A 16,852-nucleotide genomic window follows, 5' to 3' on the forward strand; every position below is an offset into this window, starting at 1 on the left:
GACCTCCTCATGGTCATAAACACACTGATAAGATTAGCATGCAAATCATTTCCTTGACTTGTTTTTCCCAAGAAAATGCTTTTTAAACACAATGTAACACCATAAAGACAAGAAAACCACCAAGAAAGAAACTCTTAATTGTGCATTCTTGATTTCATTTAGTCTCTTACAAGGTGGTCTCTTAATAGCAGAATTATGTTAGCTACTATAATTAGCTAAATAATTCAAAGAAGACATAAATCAAAAAATTATTTTCAAATAAAGGAAAAAAAGTCACCAAAAAAATCTATGGTGGTATTCACATCTGATGAAAACAGAATAAAAACAATATCCAGAAATTCTTATGAATGCCCATGATGACGTCATACGCCTATCTTAAAATAATACTAGAGATTTATAACTAGTCAAATCTAGTTGTGCATATTTCCTAAGTTCAACAGTTAAAAGCTGATATTAACATAAGAATCTTGACATATTGAAATATTGAATCTTTCCATTAATAATTATGAAAACACAACCCAGAGACACAATGTATTAATGTTATTTATAAGATGGAAAACATTAGTGTATTTCCAAACAAATCATGTAGAGTTTTTAACTATAAAGAAACACAAAACTGTTGAGGATTTAAAAAAAAATACAATGTCCCCTTGAAGGCAGTAATATAGTTTGTTAGATGTTACATTTATACCTAAAATATATATTTTAAATGTGTAGAGACTCTGGTCAGAGTGAGATTACATTACTTGTTTTGCATATAACTGCATAAAGCCTTTCAGCCCAAAAGGAGAATAATATTAAGCATAGCTTTTAAATTCCCAACTCCAAGAAAAAGTGGGAACAGAGCATAATGATTATACATATACATTTTTTTTCTTTTTCTTGAATTATTTTTATTGATTTTTAACTAGAGTTGACATACAATATTATATTAGTTTCAGGTGTACAACATACTGATTCAACATTTATAAACCTTAGAAAGTAATCACCAGAAAAAGTCTAGTAACCATGTGTCACTGCACAGTTATTACAATATTATTGACTCTATTTCCTACACTGTACATTTCATCCCTGTGACTTATTTTATAACTGAAAGTTTGTATTTAATCCTCTACCCTCTTTGCCACCCATTCTCCCACCTATTCTCCCTTCCAGCACCCAACAGTTTGTTCTCCATATCTATGAGTTTGTTTCTGTTTTGTTTGTTTGTTCGTTTCACTTTCAGTTCATATGTTAAAAAGCAATCTCTAACATTTGTGCTTTAATATAAGAATTCAAAAAATATCCAACCTCACAAAACTGAAAGGAAGGATTTTTACAATAGTAGTCACATCAGCATCACAGAAAACAGAAGGTTATTCCTATTTCTTTCAATCTCAATTATCCAAGGCAAAAGATATTTAGGGGAATATATGTATTATATAATATATGTACACACATGTATATGTATACATATATTTAGGGGAATTTTATACATATACATATACACACACACACACACACACACACACATATATATATATATAAAATTTTAAAGTAAATGAATTTATAAGAATTTAAAGAAGAAAAATCTGAACATTTTAGGATTTAATCATGATAAATGTAAATCAATGAGTATTCTCACCATCACATTCCAGGTTCAGCTCAGAAAAACTTGGGTCACACAGACATTTCAAGTAAGCTTATGCCAAAACATGCTACAAGTAATTATGATTTTAAAGTAATTTTCCTGTTAAGTTGCTCACCATTAAGTTCATGGTGATTTTTTAAAGTAAAGCTGTCAAATGATCAAGCAGCAACAAGGTATTTGGCAGGACTGCATTCTGATGGAAGGCAGATTCTTGGATAAAATATATGAACTCTTACAAAATTTATAAACTATCTTAACGATAAAAATACCTAATTTTAAGTATGATTTTGAAATATTTGCTTAACTAAAACATGTATCCTCAACATGGACTTTACCAGCCAATACAGGGCTGTGTACCCAGCTGAAGAGATATACGTAGATCACATTGCTTAGAGACATATTATAAACTACAGTCTCATTGGTTGAAAGTGTATTATCTAATTTAATTTTCACTCTGAAGTTCTTGTGAAATATTTGATCATAAATATTAGAAAAACAATTCATATTAGTGCTTAAGTATACAATAGAATATCTATATAGAAATAAACAAGTACATTAAATGAAGCAATGCATATTTTGGGGGTTTCCATTGTGCAAGCAGACAACCCTACTGGCCACCTTGCATAACCCTCTGAAATATGAGCTAGCAATACTTTTTGTAAGAGAATAATCAAATAATCTCCAATCTCTTGAAGTTACATAGTATACTTATAGATTGTCATTTACGAAATATCTTCTATTTCCTGCCCATTAGACTAGTTTTGGGTTCACCCCAACTGCCACCACATTTCTGCTAAAGCAACTATGCTATTTATTTCAATGAGTAACAAAATCATAAATATTTTAAGTCAACCATTGAAAAAAATATTAATATCCCAGAGATGAGAGAATTAATCTTTTAAATCAACTATGGAATGCGATTTTCAAAGAAATCACTGAGGAAAGTTTCTTTTACTTTTCTACATTCAAAAATGTTCAGGTGTAGGCTCTTCTACTGAAAGGGTGGATCTGAAAACCATACAGCTCTAATACCACTGATACTGTGTTTTAAAAACACATCCTAAAACCAAAGTTAAACCCCTTTTTCCCCTATGAAAACAGCTTTGCTTAACGTAGAAACTGGTAATGAATTCCAGCTACACTCCAGAACTTCTGAATAAAGATTTGGCAAACTTAAAAACAAGCACCTTATCAAGCAGTACAATTGGTCCTTACTGTCACTCAGTACAACAGCTGTGTGCTGGCCTAAAATCAAATTCTGCTTTCTTTTTTATGTTATTTGCGAAAAATAAAAAACAAAACAGCAACCCCTCCCTAAATCCCAGGTTTTCTTTAGATAACCATTAAAACTGTGTAAGTTGCTTTGCATATTTGACTTGTTTTACTTGAAATTTTAATTTCTTGACATTAATGTTCGAGAAGTTTAATTTTATTGTCAAAGTTCTGAAAAAAACAGACTAGGCCTAGTTCCCACTGCTATACAGGCTGAGCCCTCAGAGTTCGGTACCTAAGAGTCTGGATGTATTTCCCCCACTCCCCACCCATCCTCTACAAGCTCCATGCCTCTGGCTGGGAAAGGCTGCAGCAACATGAAGAGCTTCCCGTCCACTATGAATCTCTGTAGCTCCTTGTGAAGCAAAGCATCCCTTCTCATCGACACTCACATTTACTCTATGCATCTGACAGAAGTGTCAGATTTTTTTTCAAAGTGGTTGATTTTAAATTAATCTAAAACAAAACATTTTGAAGATATACACAATAAAATACCTTAATTAACAGAAAAAGTTGAAAAAAACAACGTAAATAAACTGTTCATCCACATCAGTGAACACATTTGATCAAGACATTTGGTATGTAAAAAAGGCACAATATATCAGATAGCTAACCTTGCTTCTGAAAAAGAAAAATAAATGTCATTAGATTTATTTAACAAGAGAGGGTTTCTCTCCTTTTCAAATCATTCTCATTTCAAGGATTTTAAATTAAGACATTGGTTTTTCAACAAGGAAATCTTAAATCATTTCAATTACTGAGTGTAGTAAGTTGAATGCTGTCCCTCAAATATGTCTACATTCGAATCCCTGAAACTTGCAGATGTTACCTTATATGGCAAAAGATGTGATCAAGTTAAGGACCTTGAGAACAGAAGCTTATCCTGGATTAAGTAGGTGAGTCCTAAATGCAATCTTATGCATCACTATACCAGAGAGGCAAACAAACACATGTGGAGGATGAGGTGATACAAATATGGAGGAGGGAGAGATGTGGCCACAAGCCAAGAAATGCCAAAAGTCACCAAGCTGAAAGAGGCAAGGAAGGTTTCCCTCTTAGAGCCTCTGGAGGAAGCACAGCCCTGCCTACATCTTGATCTCAAACAGTTGGCTTCCAGAACTCAACTAGGAGAGAATAAATCTCTCTTGTTTTAAACCTCCAAGGTTATAATTTGTTACAACAGCCACAGGGCATTAATACACTGAGGGAAAGAGTGTATTAAAAGAGTAATCCTTAAAGCATACAAACTTAGTAGTAAAAGGATAACTCTATATTATAAATACGTAGAGACACGAGATGCAATAACATAGTAGCCTAATTTTTAAAGTTGTAACTAAGAAGCAAATTACTGTGTAAGAGTCTACATGTTAATACTATCAGGTATCACTGAGTGATTGATTATACAGGGGGACCTTTTCAGCAGACATTTAACCAGTCTCTAAATATTCAACTACAATAATAATAAAGTACAGCAAGCAAGATCAGACTAAAGGATAACAGAAATTAAAAACAATTAAAAATGCTTGCAAAATACCCACAAGTATATGTGACTTCTGAAATTAGACATCACTTAGGATAAAGGATCCCATTATATGATCGGTTCAAATGGGCAGAACCACCCAGAAACTGACAAAAAAGAAGAGAGTGACATTTGGGGAATTATAAATTACACAGGCCATAATACTTAAAGAGGTCATAAATAAATTTAAACAATAAGTCTTTATGATCTGGCAACCACTTGGTCATTCTTAGAAAAATAATCAAATACTGCAACCTAAGCCTCCATATCGTCACCTTTATAACTGGGATAATAGTGTCTACCTACCTCATATCGTTAACAGTGCCCCCTCTCAACGTGTTATTATGAGGATAAAATGAGACTACACACAGATAGGCCATGGTGGGGATCACAGCTTCTCCCCACAAACTGGATGACTAGGAGCTAACTACACTTGCTTCCTCAAAGAAAACTTTCAGGAAATAGTTACTAGATTTTTAAAAATTATCATTTAAAAACAAAGCCTCATTTCCATTTGTTGCAATCCGGGGGTCCCAGTACTTACCACATCACTAGCGCTGGAGAACTCATTATTAACCAGACTTTCCAGAGCCATCCATCGAACTGGCCTGTTTTCATTGTCCCCTAGACAGTGATAGTCCATGGGGAACAAGTCTCTGGAGAGGGCATTGTCTGTGATCTTAACTTGAAGTGTGTCATCAATGCTAAAAAGTAGATATAAACATCAAATGCAATCAGAATATGATTAAAATTATGGATCATGGTCACTCTTAAATACAACACAATTCCCACTGTGACTCCTAGATAGAACCCCAAATACAGGGAGCCCTAAACATCAAATGACAATGATGAGCCCATGGCACCTACACACAGTTCCTAGCAGCCAGATCTTTGTGGATGACTTCCCTTCTGGCCAGATAGCTCATTCCACAGGCAATCTGAATAGCCATATGTACCAGGTCTTGTTGAGAAATTGCCTGTGGTAACAAAAAATGACAATGCAGTTAGCATAAAAATTATGGCAGCTGCTTATTTCGTGCCACAATCCCACTTCATCCCAAAATACTTCTTTATACGTACACAGTGAGTGTTAAAAAGCTATTTTTGGCTACAAATATGTTCCCATAGCTCCCTATATACTTGTATTTTCTATAGTCCTTATCATTCTGTAATTACCATTTACTTTTCTTATCTGTTAGGTACATCTCTCGAACATCTAGCACACGCAGTAACTGCTCATAAATATTTGCTCAATGTTGAATTCACAAGGTAATATTTCAAATGCGTATTACTCAATAACTAGTTCTTTTCTTTTAAAACAGTTTTTATTAGGAGATTATCCCCTGGGGACCATTTCCAAAGTAAGATAAGTCTATAGCTCTCTCTACTGACAGCTCCTCTGGAGCGCATATGCCAGTATTATGGGCTTAGGGATGAAATTCTTCCTTAGGTGATGCCAGTGGGCCTCAGCCTCCAACCACCTGTTGGAAACCCTGGCTTTAATCCTGTCAATTTAAAAAGCATATCACACTTATTAAGCCAAATACTCAATTCAGCCTTTGAATCCATCTTCTCCTGGCAACTCTAGTAAGTAAATTATTGTAAGTCCTAAAACCAACTTAATGGGGCTATAGGATATAGCGGGAACAAAACACCCACTGGGCTTTACCACTAATACCATCAAAATGTGTTTGGAATCTGACCAAATGCTTCATGCTATGTGCACAAGCAATGCATCTTACAGCCAACATATTAAATATATATCCTCCAGTCATCACCAGCTTTTGGTACATTATAGACCAAATGGGTATGTTTCCACTCCTAGAAGGGAGATCTAATACATGTGCCTTCAAAGAGTTCTCCTCAGAAAAATGACTGAGATGGTGTCACAGAGTGTTTGAGATGATTATGAATAAACACACAACGGATATACAAGGGAAAACTTCAGCAAAGTGTAAGCCTTCAGACAGGAGCCATAAACCATCTTCCTCCTAACCAACAGGTTATAAATATCTCCCGGTTCACTTTCTTTCTGCAGGCCTTTAAACAGTTTCTATTTCAGAATAACATCTGCTGTCAAAGATAGTATCAGAAGCTACCGGTAAATAATTGGCATTTGGGCAAAGTTTTCTCACCTGAGGATTATTAGCCTCTACTAATTTGCACTGCCGTAAAAACAATTTAAGATTCCCCCAGTTCATGTAAGGCAGTATCACCATGGGCTTTTCTCCTTCTTCTATACACACATGGGTAATAGGAAGCAGATTTCTATAAAATAATAAGAAATCAGGACAAAGACAAGTGAAATCTAAAACCATAGGGGCTTCTTTTTAACAAAAAGCAACAAAATAAAGATAGCCTAAAATAAAACAAGAAAATCTCAAACACACTTAAAAACATTATCATTAAAAATGTTAAATTATAAATGCTCTTTTAAACTAGACTTTAACAGTTCCCATGTATGTACTTTCTTGATAGGGAAAAGTTACAAACATTTTTTTTGTTTGTTTCCTATGGACTAGATTCTCTGAAGAGACACTCTAGCTATACTAAATCTTTATTCTAAAGAATAACCAGAGACAGCTAAAAAAAAAATAACTTGACCGGGGCGGTTAGCTCAGTTGGTTAGAGCGCGGTGCTCTTAACACGTTGCGTACGGCGGGGTTTAAATCCCTCGTGAAGATTCTCGTGATCCGTAAGCAACGTGTTAACAACAAGGTTGCCAGTTCGATCCCCACATGGGCCACTGTGAGCTGCACCCTCCACAACTAGATTGAAACAACTACTTGCCTTGGAGCTGATGGGTCCTGGAAAAACATGCTTAAAATAAATAAAAGTTTAAAAAACTGTGGGTACAGAATCCCAGAGAGCAGTTTCCAGGCTCTCGGCCTCATGTGGAAAGGTGCTGGCTCGGGTAGTAGATGGCCATCAACTGCGGCTAATTGACCATCAGCTGTAACCAGTTAGCCAATTAGCCACTGATACAACTGCCGTGGCTGCACTGGTTGGTGAGTCGGGATTCGAGAGTCGAGTCAGTGGGTGGGTTGGCAGGCAGAGAAGCAGACAGCAGGTTGCAGGCTATGTGACTATAGAGCCTCCATTGAGACCATAGTGGTATGACTCCCCTACCTATGGCTCCGTGGGTGTTCCTTTTTGGCCTAGCCACATCCTGCGTTCTTATGTGGGGAGCGGGAGCTGAGACCCTGCAGGCCGCCTCGCACGACAAAGGGCGGAGTGAGCAGGGTCCCCCGCAGGACAAAAACAAATTTAAAAAAATAAATAAATAAATGACCATGAGCATGTTATGATAATATCCCACTCTGTCCATCATCACACTTAAAAAAAGAGCCCTAATGCAGACTGTGGACAAGAATATAATTAAGGCCTCTAAGAGGCTAAAATTGACACAAAAGCCAAGAAGTCCTTAGCTGGTCAAATGGGATTTAGAATCTGATGTCTAAATCCTAAATTTACCATTTACTCTCTGAGATCATCTCTCTTGGCCTTAGATTCCATACCTCTACCATGGGAATCCTACCAACCGTAAAATTTTGCTATGATGTGCAAATACAGCTAAGCATATGGTAAACAATTTTGTTCCTTTTTTAATTTTTATGGCGCACATACATACATTGCATCCTATTGCCTAATGGCACCTCTTCTATTGGTATCTGGAAATAACTGTTTATTTTTCCCAAGGTTATGTAACTTGTGACATAATTACCTCATCTTCCCCACTAAGCTGAAAATTCCTCTAAGGCAAAAACTAACATGGACTCTTATTTTTACATCCAATGCCTTGTATTCTATACCACAGAAAACAAGCATTTAATAAGTATTTGATAAACACACAAATAACATAGCCTTAAAAACATTTGTATTCCTTAACTTAGCATATTCTGCTTCTAAGGATGTTTAAGGGGGGGGGAAGCTACATGAACAAGGGCAGTTAATGCAACATTAATAGCAAAAAGTTGCAAACAAAAGTCCAAAAGGAAGTAAACAGTTCGCCTAAAAACAATAGGAAAGTAGGTATCAATTAAATGGTCACAAAGAAGATGTTTGGAGAATATGAGTAAAAACCGATTTTACAGGAATGCAAGATATAAAATTCACATGTTTGCAGGACAATTACAGATATGGAGAGAAAAAAAAACAAAAAAATAACAAAAACCTTTGCATAGAAATATGCCAAGAGTTAAGAACTGTTGTCTTTGAGTTGTCTATCTTGTTTTTCTGTATTTCCTAAAATGTCTCAATTGAGCATGTACCTCTTTTAAACCACTGTCCCATAATTGTGGCCTAACAGTGCACAAGAGAAAGCTGCAGGCTCCCTTTAAGCTGTGCAGGAGCTACTATCAGGAAAAATGAGGTAAACCTGTATGATGTAACCTCAGCTTTATAGCCTACAAGTGGCAGCGATTAGTCCTACTTTACAGGAAACCCATGAGGAAAGAGAGAGAGGTTAGGTCATCTGTCAAGGACAAACAGCAAGTACACAAAGAAAAAAGTTCAAATCTTTATCTAATTCTAAAATCATTACGCTTGCCCTGGGACAACTGGACATTCCCTCCCAGGGGAGCAGGAGGGAGTACAGAAGAGAGGACAGCACCTCTTTTCACACTAAAATGACTACAGCAAGTCTGCACTCAGGATTAAATGAGCATACCACAGTTTCAGGGGTAATGTGAAGAGCTCCCGATCTCTTTACCACCACCCCAAAATTACTTCTCTGCTCCTTCCCTCGTGACTAAAATTCACCGAGCAGACTTTAAGGCATTTTCTCCAGGCAAAGTAAGTTCGTTACATGAGATTAAATTGTTAATTCTATCATCAAAGGATTAAAAGCCCTCTGGGAAAGGTAACAAGATGCATGAAAATGTTTCCAAGTACAAATGGCTGCTCTTCATTCTGCCCATTTTATAAAGGAAGGGAGGATAAAAAGGAAGGTCTGGGATCTACAAGAAGAGTGGGTGAGAGCAGAAGCAGGTGCTGCAGAGAAGAACAAGATAGAGGAAGGTAGATTCTGTGGGGACTTATCCATTATCCATCCTGCCGAGTGTGGGCGAACCTGCAGTCAGAGCGGTGAGCTTTCAGCAGAAGAGCCTGCCAGCAGGTACCCGGGGGCCAACAGAGAATTAAACTACCAGTGGAAATAGCTTCAGAATACTTTGATATGAAGCACTTCTGATGTAACTAAAATAGATTGATGGCCATCTTTTATTTATACAGCTATTGTAATTTATAATAAAAATTATTCTCACAAATTCCAGTGGAAACAAGGAGTGAAAGGAATTTCAAAATGCCTTAAAATATTTCAACACTTTACAACTCTTAATCATAGAATGTTAAACCATGAAGTAAACATGTTTTACCTGTGGAATTACATTAACTAGTTTAAAAAGGTAAAATCTAAAACCAAGTGTCATTTCTTGCTAAGTGTATTTAGTTTCCTTGATAAATTCTATATGATCACTGAAGATCATTGTTTCATTTTTATCCCTCATGCCTAGAGTTCCAAGTACAAAATGGGCACTTAATTAATTAGAATGAATGGACAAACAAATGCGTAAATACAACTGAGAGTAGTCTAGCCATCAGGGGTCAAAAAGAAATGGTGGTAGGTCCTAGTCCCCTTAAAAATGAGTGAGTGGAAAGAACAACATACTTTCCACATACTGACAATGTTTTTTGCTCATTAAAAACTAGGAGTCCTGGTATCGCTTTATAGCCAAATAATAACAATTAACCACGATCTGTCTTTAAAAGACTTTTACCAATCACTGAATGTCCAGTATCAAAATAACCCAATTCAGCATGTCACTTCATTCTATCATCTAACGGTAGTGGGGCTGCTAATTCATCCTGGTAGGATGCTGGAAAACCCTAGCGCTTAAAGCCACAAGAGAAAATGCTGCAAATGCTTAGTCTGAACTTTTTTTCAGCCAAAGACTGGGTTAACAGTGAATATAAAACTGCTTCTTGGGAAAATCCTGGCTTTGTCTACATGTATCCCTGCCCCTACTTCTGTGCCGAAGTGGTGCAGACCTTTTATCAGTGTAAGAATAGTAGCTAGGTACCTAAGTACTACGTTAACATTACATACTAGTACCGTGTTTCCCCGAAAATAAGACCTAGCGGGATAATCAGTGTCTTTTGGAGCAAAAATTAATATAAGACCCGGTCTTATTTTACTATAATATAAGACCGGGTCTTATATAACATCTTGTGTTATGTTATATAAGACCCGGTCTTATATAAGACCAGGAATAATATAACATAACATAATACACAAAGTTCAAACATAAAATTCTGTGTAGTCATTTTTTAGTAGAACTCAAGTTACTGCTCAAAGTACAGAGAAATTAAAAGGCAGGATGCCTCCTGTATGTTTCGCTGTTTTTTTTCATAAATCTATAAATATCTTCCAATACGGATGGTCACTGTTCCATTTTTTAAACATGTGTGACCAAATTTTCAGGCCACAAATTAAGCTAACTCTATACAGTGCTGAAAACAACAACCATGTTGGCCCAATATTGATACTGCTACACACTGTGGTACTATATTCCCCTTTTGGTTTAGAAGGGAGAAACTTTTGTTATAACTCTGTGAAGAGGATTGAAAATCAAGCTTTTTAAAAAAATCTCTTCATAAAGAACTACACGTTATCTGTTTAAAAATCATACTATGACCTAACCATAAAAGACTGGTTAAATAAAATGTGGACATGAATTCATAGTTACTGACATGAAAAGTTAGATACATTGTTTTGTTATATCAAGAAGAATGTTAACCCTGTTAAAGATAATAATAGTATTGTAATCATATAGAAAAAATTATCTTTTTTTTTTTTTAAATGCATACTGGAAATGCATTGAAAGTGTTGAGATGTCCCATTTACTCTAAAATATTTCTAGATGCAGAAATATCTATCTATCATTTATCTAGAGATATGACAGATGCACATATATGTACATACATAAAACAAAAATGGAAAAATGTTCTAACATAGAATTTAGGAGGTGGATTTATTCATGTTTATTATTCTTGTCTTTAGTCTTCTCTACGTTAAAAAATTTCACAAATATTTTTTAGCATATGCATATCATTACCCTATTTTTTAAAAGGAAATATGCACATAAATATGTATAAACTCTTTCTCGAACACTTAGTTATGATTATCCAGATGTGGGCTTACATGCTCCTTATATTTTACTGTGTTTTTAAATTTTATGCAATGCATATGCATTTCACTTTATATTCAGGAAAAAAACAGAGCTATACCAAAAAGCTTTCAATTTAAAATACATCAGAATGTTCTTAAACTAATAATGTTAACATGCAATGTTACCAAGTTAACGCTTAAATGCTGGTGGTTTATCCTCACCTGTGATGAAGACCTCGCAGCTTACAACTTTCAGTGAGCATCATTGTCACCTGAACTTCAGAAGCTTGATCTACATAAAGAAAAAGACATTGTCTTGAATGATAAGACCATATATGACATTGATATTTTCTGCTATAAGTAAATAGTTACCTCAGAATATAAGGTAAATTTTCATTGTAAGTCACAGGTAAATCTAAATAAGTCTAGCCTAAAATTATACTGCAGTAGGTAGTATCTCATTGAATACATCAACATTAACTGAAACCATTAAGGATAAATTTGACTACATAAAAATTAGAAATTAAGTAAGGTTACATAAACAAAGTATAGAAAGTAATAACAGACTGGAAAAATATCTATAGGCATACAGGGCTAATTTCCTTTCTGTCCTCCTCCTTTAAAGAGCTCATACAAATCAGTAAGAAAAAAAATGAAGAGGCATTTCTCCAGTGTTTAAAAAAAATGTTTCTACTATATAAATAAATAGTACATTTCATTATAAAATTAAAAATTAGTGTCAATTTTTAAAAAAATGATTTGTAGATATCAAAAACAAAATTAAGAGTATAGTGTATCCTTAAAAACACTTTCAAAGAAACCAATTTGTCAACAATAAATTAGTAATAATAATTTTAAAGCTTCTGATCAATGCAGTAAGAAGGAGAAAAAGATAAAAATTCCACATCCTAGCTTTCTACCTAGTAAAATGTTGAAGTAAAATCCACACCACTGAACTCAGGCACTATGATTACAAATCACATTCACTCCTTAGAAGTACAGCTGTCAAAGCTGAGAAATCACAAATTTCATTTACTTCCAACTCTAAACGAAGGAACCACTCCCTCTCCCCCTTCCAGACAGCTTTACTTAGTTAAGACTTTTGTAGGAATGTCAAATGGGTGGACAAAAAGCAAAGGACTTGAAATACTTGGTACTTCTTTGGAAAAGATGCTTCAACCAATGTCTAGTGGAATAAACTGTAGTTGTCTAAAAACTGTTTAACATTTAGGATCATTTAGTAAATGGTGCAATGTGCTTTTATTACTATTTCTGTAATCTAAATAATTTTTAACAAAATTATAGCCAGGACTGTTTAGGGGCTGGTAGGACGTTTTTAGGACTGAAAACTAGTAATAGTTGGAGGTCTGCACCCAGTTGTTAAGAGTTTACCTTCCCATCAACTGGTACAGAGATCCAAGTAAAACAAAGGTAATTTCATAATGTGTCATTTTATGCATAATATTTTTCAAGTCCTTAACTTTGATAAGCATGTTCTATTAAGAACAAGATGATCTAAGAAAACTTTAAATTGGAGAAAAAATAACCTTATCCATTTAGTAAGAAAAACATCATTTTCCTGGATTCCTTTCCCAGTCTAGTCCTAGTCTTTTAATTTTAAATACCTGAAAGGTATCAAGATGTATACATTTGAAAAGAATACTATAAAATAATTTACATTCTAAAAGTTACAAAAAAGAACAAAATGATAAAAAAAATTCCCAAGTTACAAAAATTTAGCTAGTAAAGAAAATAAGAACTTAACAACAATAATCTTCAACTAATTCATTTATTTTATGAAATTCAATGTCACAGTATTCTTTCTGTGAAATTCAGATTCCTAATTTCCATCTCTGAAAATTTATACTGGAATATCTATTAAGTATCTGTGCAAAATTACGAAATTTTTAAGAAGCCAAACTCCAATTTTCTGCTTATGCCTAAAAGCAAAGGTCAATGATCGTTTAAAAGCATACTTATTTTGCATTTTAAACTGCACTTCTAATTGTATAGCATGCAACGAAGCACACAGATGTGTGAAAAGAACTTTCTCAGCTCTATGTAGCTTCAATTAAAAGAATAAAAATAACATTCCAAAAGAATAAATCTGAGAGATATCATGTGGAGTACTCTAACAATTCAGAGGCAAGGACTATGGTCATGCACTTCCTCTTTGTTTCCCAAGCAAACCTTGACCATGTTTTGGGTAAGAACTCACTGTGCTTTCTCTTGTTTCCGTCTGGCTCAAAGAGAACATTATAATTACAGAAGTAAGAAGTAGAAACAAGCAAGTGACTGCAATTCAAGTGTATACGGAAAGAGAAATCTTATCTCGTGAAACAGTCCAGTATCTACATTGTGTTTTCTTATCACTATTATTTCCTTCTTTCCCCTCTTCCAACCTTCAATCCAATTCTGTACAAAAATCTCCTTTGTTAGTTTAAGATTCATTCAGAATTAATAATAGCCCAGTTCTAAATAGTCCATGGAATTTTTACAAACCCCAGAAGTAACATTAGAATTAAGGAGAAATGTTTCCTTTAAAAAATGGGGACGTACACCCAAAGGCAGTGGTTATTAAACTTAAGGTTCAAATTTACATTTATAAAGAGAAATATGTACAATATCCTTCAAAGTTAGTCAGGAAAAGGAACCTAACTTAAATACCGTGTTTCCCCGAAAATAAGACCTAGCCGGACCATCAGCTCTAACGCATCTTTGGGAGCAAAAATTAATGTAAGATCTGGTATTATATTATATTATACCCAATATCATATCATATCATATCATTTCATTTCATATCATCATATGATACTATATTATATATTATATTAAAATAAGACCAGGGCTTATATTAATTTTTGCTCCAAAAGATGCATTAGAGCTGATGGTCTGGCTAGGTCTTATTTTCGGGGAAACACGATAGATGAGTACAACCCAAATTTTTGGAAACAGTAAACATAAATCCTTCATGCTTTCCATGAATTCTTTTAAGTAAATTTAGAAACAAGTTCTTATAAATTAACTTCATAAGACTGTCACCTCCTACTCATGAAACTGAATTTAATTTTGCCCTCAATTTGTTTTCAAAATGCTAAACTTGTTTTTCCAAAATTAGTATCTTATCACCTCAACTTATGCCAGATCCTGGTAGACATTAAGCACCCTATAAATTACTACATATAGACAGTTTAACTAAGAATCATTTCAGCTTTTACAATCATCAATTATAAATAATTAAAATTCTAATGTTTTAAAAGATCTTACTAATTTACCACTAATAGGGAATAAGCCATATATAAATAATATTCTAGTGTATTCTGATAGGGAATGGCTAACTAAAAAAATTATATATATATCCGTAAGTGAAAAATTAAGTATATACCTTTCTCCAAAAGGTACATATGTGAAAATAGGTTTATGAAAAATTCTGTTCATGAAAAATAAAACTAGTGCTACCTTCTAGAAAATAATCTGGCAATATTTATCCAAATTTTAAATGTAAACACCGCTTGGGGAAGCAATTCTACCTACTGCTATACCTGCAAAGGTACACCAAGAAATACACACATGGATATTTTCTGCAGCATTGTGTATAATAGCAAAATACAAAGGGGGCCGGTAAGAGGAAGGTAAGCAGTGGCTATTCTCATAAGGCACAGTGGGCATGGAGGTCATTTTTTTTTCTTTCTAGTCCTCAGTAATGGGGGGTTGCAGAGAGGAGGGAAAACTAATAACAATGTTAAGAAAAAAAAAGCAGATAATTTTAATGTAGGAAAAACACCATATTAGATATAGCAACAATGAAGTCAAATTGATATAATCTAACTAGAAGCCTGAACAATATTTACTAAATGTACAATGTCTTAATTTATCAAACTTCTATTTGTTTATACCCTAATGAGAAGAACCAAATCTCCTAAAAAGCCTCCTATGAGCTAAATTAACATGGACTGATTTCAAGGTGTGGCACACACTGAGAACGTGGGGCAGGATTTTGCTAGGACGAACCGCCTAAGCAGGAAAGCATTATGGAAATCGTATGGGGTTAAATTCCTACCTTTAACTGTTTTTACAAATGTTTGTTTTTCTTTATTTGGATCTTTTTCATCTACTAAAATCCCATGGAAAATACGCCCAAAAGTACCTAAAATAAAAAATAATAATTAATGAGATCATATAATAAGCTTCATAAAATTATAAGTACAAAACTTTCTGGCACAATGTAACTTTAAACAAACATAACAAGAATATAAGTGGACAATATTACTCTAGGCCTAGATTAAGACCCAAATCTTGTTTTTTAATGACTGTTAGAAGTTCTTTGTAACTATGAAATATCTTGCTTTTAGAAATTTCTCACAAGTATCTGAGAATTCTTTCTGAATTATCCCAAGTAAACTAATGACACAGCTAAGAGCGCTGCAGCTCAGTAATGGGGCATCCACAGAGGCACTTAGGACTTTCAAGGCTTAACCTCAGAGCAACGAAAAAGGAAAGAAATGGACTATCCGCATACATTGAAAAACAGACAGTTCTGTTAATTTCCATTTGCTGCTGGGGACAGTTCAAGCCCCTCACCCAGCTGTGATTGACCTACAAGCAACCCAACCAAAAGATGAATTCAGATAGCTCTTATGCATCAAAACATTCCAAATGAAATTACGGAAGGGAGAAAAAAGTAAATCTCTAACTACTTAAAGAACTGAATGAAATATTTTATTAATGTCTGTCTTCTTCTTTCAGCATCTCCCCAAGTCAATACCCTAAAACTCAAAAAAGAAAGCAAGGACCAGCAAGTAGGTAGAGGAAGGGTCCTGGTATCTAACAAACACCTATCATGTATTAGTTCATTTAACGTGCATCATTTCATCTAATCTTCATAACTAGTCTAGAGTAGATAATGTAGTCAGAATTTACAGGAGAGGAAACTGGACATATAAGACATTAAGTGATACTCCCGACGTCACACAGATAATAAATCGTGGGACTAGGACTGTAACTTAGGTATGACTTCAAAGCCCATGCATGCTACTTCTGCAAGAGCCTCCACACTGTCACAGAGAACGTTACTTGGAGCATACTGAAGAAGCCTGCTAAGTAGTGATCATCTTTAAACAAGAACTAAATAGAAAATATACTTCAAAGGTAACAAACACTAAAAATATGCTTTAATATACTTGAAAATCAACAATTGTACCAAAGCTGTATTAACGCCAATTAAAGATCTAAAGACAGGGAAATGAAAATCAGTTTTATAAAG

The 16,852-nt window shown here is 34.5% G+C and overlaps 1 protein-coding gene across 1 annotated transcript in view; it reads right to left on the reverse strand.

Annotated features, from left to right (window-relative positions):
* RYK (receptor like tyrosine kinase) overlaps positions 1 to 16,852 on the reverse strand; it is an 82,803-nt gene that overhangs the window by 14,180 nt on the left and 51,771 nt on the right. The window contains exons 9-13 of the mRNA XM_074314085.1: positions 15,650 to 15,736; positions 11,812 to 11,881; positions 6,557 to 6,689; positions 5,289 to 5,398; positions 4,966 to 5,125 (exon numbers count right to left, since the gene is read on the reverse strand). Of these exons, the coding sequence (XP_074170186.1) occupies positions 4,966 to 5,125; positions 5,289 to 5,398; positions 6,557 to 6,689; positions 11,812 to 11,881; positions 15,650 to 15,736 (560 nt within the window). The remainder of the gene's footprint in view (positions 1 to 4,965; positions 5,126 to 5,288; positions 5,399 to 6,556; positions 6,690 to 11,811; positions 11,882 to 15,649; positions 15,737 to 16,852) is intronic.

This window comes from Rhinolophus sinicus, linkage group LG10, assembly GCF_036562045.2.
Source record: "Rhinolophus sinicus isolate RSC01 linkage group LG10, ASM3656204v1, whole genome shotgun sequence".
Lineage (NCBI taxonomy): Eukaryota > Metazoa > Chordata > Mammalia > Chiroptera > Rhinolophidae > Rhinolophus > Rhinolophus sinicus.